General features: G+C 34.5%; 1 protein-coding gene across 1 annotated transcript in view; it reads left to right on the top strand.

The window, feature by feature from the left end:
• Positions 1–3,789, top strand: part of LOC117103332 — a 31,591-nt gene that overhangs the window by 26,068 nt on the left and 1,734 nt on the right. Inside the window, exon 3 of the mRNA XM_033243871.1 lies at positions 3,597–3,739. Within this exon, the coding sequence (XP_033099762.1) occupies positions 3,597–3,739 (143 nt within the window). The remainder of the gene's footprint in view (positions 1–3,596; positions 3,740–3,789) is intronic.

Raw genomic sequence — 3,789 nt, 5'->3', positions numbered from 1 at the left:
TCGTCAAACAAGGTATAAAAAAAAGTCTCGTCTTGGGTAGGAAGTACAAAAATTAATCTCATTAGAGAGGGCGCACTTTATTGACTGTATAAAGTATACATAAAAGCGAGAGTATTCCAGTGGATGCGATCTACAACCTCTGAATTTGCCTAGTAACGATGAATTCGTCGAGAAAATGGTAATATTTTATGAGAAATAGTCTGTATTTCTCATTTATTTTATTCTTTTGCGTAAAACTAAAATTCATGCCAATATTTTTCCATGATTTATAATAATTGGAGTAATGCAAATGCATATTTTCTAAAAAAAAGTCATTTTTAGTGAAATTTTGCCGGGAATGGGGCTTTAACATCAATATCAAATATTGTTGCTAAGGTCCCACAAGACGACAGTGTAAAAACATACGTGAACACTGGCGTTTGTGGGAGAACACGTGTGTTTGTTATACGCGAGCGTATTCTTAGCGCCGTTCTGATTAGTCAGTTGTTAAGTTTGATTGACATTCCGGAAAGGTATATTGTAGAGGGATGGATGCTAACCAACGACTTGTAACTGTAACTCTTAAACGCCCTTGGATAAACGACTAAAAAAAGTAGAGGTTTCGAATTTTTGGAAAAGGCAATTAATGACACAGTAAATTAAGTGTTTCTGGAAAATTTGTTATGAGTTGTCATAAGCTGAAATAGCTCATGGTGCAATGGTGTAACGATAATGTTAACTAAGACAAACAACGTTTTGACGATATGCCAAAGTTACTTCTTCTTCCTGAGTATCGGAACAATTAACTTTGAATTGGTTTCAATCATATCGATCCTCCTCTTCACTTCACTACATTGTACCACATTGTAATAAGAACATCGGTAGTTTATCATATTTAGTTTATGCTGCCCAACTCTGGAATAATCTTCCTCATGGTCTTAAGTACATTTCTAATATTTTCAAAACAATCACTTAAAACCCATCTGTATGCTTAATTCATTTGTCTCTGTTTCTGTCTATGAAAGACCGCGCATCTAAGCGACATTTAGAGCTTGATCATGTGTTCTTTGTCCCTTGGAGGAGGACCCTTGTGGAGTATGTGGAAAATCCATTAATAATGATACCTGGCATGCTGCCGTTTGTAAATTCGTTCTTTTGAGAATTTACTACCGCGCAACTCTTTATAAACAGAGTTGACATAGACCGATGCTGAAAAAATCCAGAAGATCCAGACCTCATTAGCACGTTTCATTTACAATATCAGATTTTTTAGTACCCGCAATTCACCTCTACTTCATGAACTTCACTGATTGTCTGTTAAGCAGAGAGTCAAATTGAAGGTACTCCTGTTATGCATTTAAGTCATTTTGTAATATGTGTCCTGATTACATCTCTGACTCCTTAAAAGAGCGTAAAAAGGACATCTTCACCTTTGATACAATTCCATCAGCCAATCCTGCTAAAGAAATGTATTGACGACAAGTCTTTTTCGTTTTGTTGTTCCACTTACGTGGAACAACCTCCTTCTGCTTCTTCAATAAGACGTTGTTGTTGTTTTCATCATTCGGTCTTTTTTTTAAATAATAATTTCTTTAAAAGTTTTCACAACTATTTAATTTGTGAATGTTTTTTCTGCTTATGCTTAACAAGTTGCGTATAGGTCCTACGTACTGTTGGATATATGAGATGCAACACGGATACTAGCGCTTTTTATATGAAAAGAAAGGCGCTATATACATATGTGATAGTGATAGTGTGAGTATCTGCGAAGTACGTTTTGTTTTCAATATTCCTCAAAAATAAAAAGCCCTAGTAAGTTCTCACCGTTAAACAAGAAGATATAGAACTAGAGAAAATTATCCAGATTTTAGAGGACATATACAATCAGAAATACAGAGCTTTATAGCCGAATGTAGGAGAAAAAAGATTAAGGTTAAGTGAAGAAGGTTTAGATATACAGAATTCATGCTAAGGCTACTTGTAGATGGCCAATCTAATGTGGCGTTAAATTAATTTTATTTAGAAATGCCAGAAGAAAGACAGGTCCGGTGAAAACAGAAATACAGCGCCTTATAGCAGCATGTAGAGAATAAATGTCAAAACTGGTGAATAGAAGAAGGTTCAAATGTACAGTGTTCACGCTTAGGCTACCGATAGTTACCCAAGTGGCGTTAAATGAATTATTTAGGAAAGTCAGAATTATTTAGGAAAGTCAGAAGACAGGTCTCCAGGCCAACAACAGCATGGGTAATAAACCATCTATTGAAAAAATAATGGCATACCATACGACCACTTAGAATCACGGAAGTAATTACCATACGCAAAGTCTACCCTAAAAAGAAACAGCGTAGCAGATGATGACGATGATAGCAATTTGATGCATGAAAGCTCATTTAGCTGTGATAATGCCACGTTAATAGATCGGCTGATGGAAACCCACGTGTTTTAACATTGAATGTTACTCTCTAGATCTACAGTAAAAAACGGTTTGTAATTGCGAATATTTGCATAGTGCTGACTTTTGTGTGCACCCATATATATATATACAGATAAACTTTTCGTAAGCGTGTATTGAAATGCTACAAATTATGCTGTCAGACTGTTTATGTAATGTATTAAAAACATGTAGAGAATAAGACCAATCTTGTAATCTTGAGGAGCACCTGCGCTAATGTAAATGGTGTTGGAGCTTTAGTCATTTACTTGTCAATTTCGATTGAAAAAGAGAAATAAAATAAGTGAAAATAGATTTCTGATGAACCAGTCATTATATAAGTTTGTTTATGTATCAGACGCACTCCTGAACTTTGTATAGAGTCTGACTAACCAGTACCCTATTTGTCCCATAAAGCTTTGAACACTGTTTTCAGAAACCATACTGAGTATGATTTAATGGGTTGTTGTCTTCAAAATCGATTTTTTTTTGGGGTCCAAATATTTGTTGTCCGTATTGGGGTGGATTTAGTACAACTGGAGCATATTTCCATCATAAAAATTAACCAAAATAAGCACATATTGTCTAGTGAATGATAGAAAGAAAAAAACCACAGAACGGCTATATGATTACTGTCCGTAATTGTAACTTATATATGCCTATATCTAAACTATTAGTAATTGATTAAACATATTATACTGTATCGAAATTTGTTTTGGGTAATTATTAGTCTAGAACTAGCTTTGAAAATGTCTAATTGTTAATATTTAATAATAAGTATTATCATAATTGTTGACGGGCAACTAGTAGTAGTTTACAACAATTGTCTTAGCTCTTGAAGAAAACACTAGTATTGTAGTTGTACAATCATTGTCAGCAAATTATATGTTCACCAAAACGTTTAGCCAGGATACTTGACGAGGTTAACATTTCTAGACACTAGGCAGGAGGTGGTATAGATGGTTGTCTACGTTCTAGCAGGCTGTTTACAGAGCTCAAACCTGGTCAGCAGGTTTTTTAATCAGAAAACGATTAAAATATGAAAAAATACTTACCGTATAAAATGACAAAAAGTACAACCAAAACAAAACCAAAGAAGAGCTTGTTAAAGCAATATGATGTGCTTCTGTGGCAACCGCAAAATAATTACTTCCAAGTATAACCTTTTTAATTTATTGTTTAGGCCAAACAACATTATCTGAGAATTCTAGATGGATGGACAAAATAGAAGAAGTTGCTAGTGAGGTACCCGAGGAAATTGAAGAGTCGTCATTGCTACAGCATTTTTATCAACTTCGTCCACAGTTGCAACGAATTGTGTATCAGGTAACAAAATTCGATTTTCAATTAAGATTATTATAGCCCAGTACCCATAC

This window comes from Anneissia japonica, unplaced genomic scaffold (assembly GCF_011630105.1).
Source record: "Anneissia japonica isolate Jap-2015-1 unplaced genomic scaffold, ASM1163010v1 scaffold287728_len311106_cov174, whole genome shotgun sequence".
In the NCBI taxonomy this organism is placed as follows: domain Eukaryota; kingdom Metazoa; phylum Echinodermata; class Crinoidea; order Comatulida; family Comatulidae; genus Anneissia; species Anneissia japonica.
The sequence above is the reverse complement of the archived record's forward strand: the minus strand, read 5'-3'. Positions and strand labels throughout refer to the sequence as shown.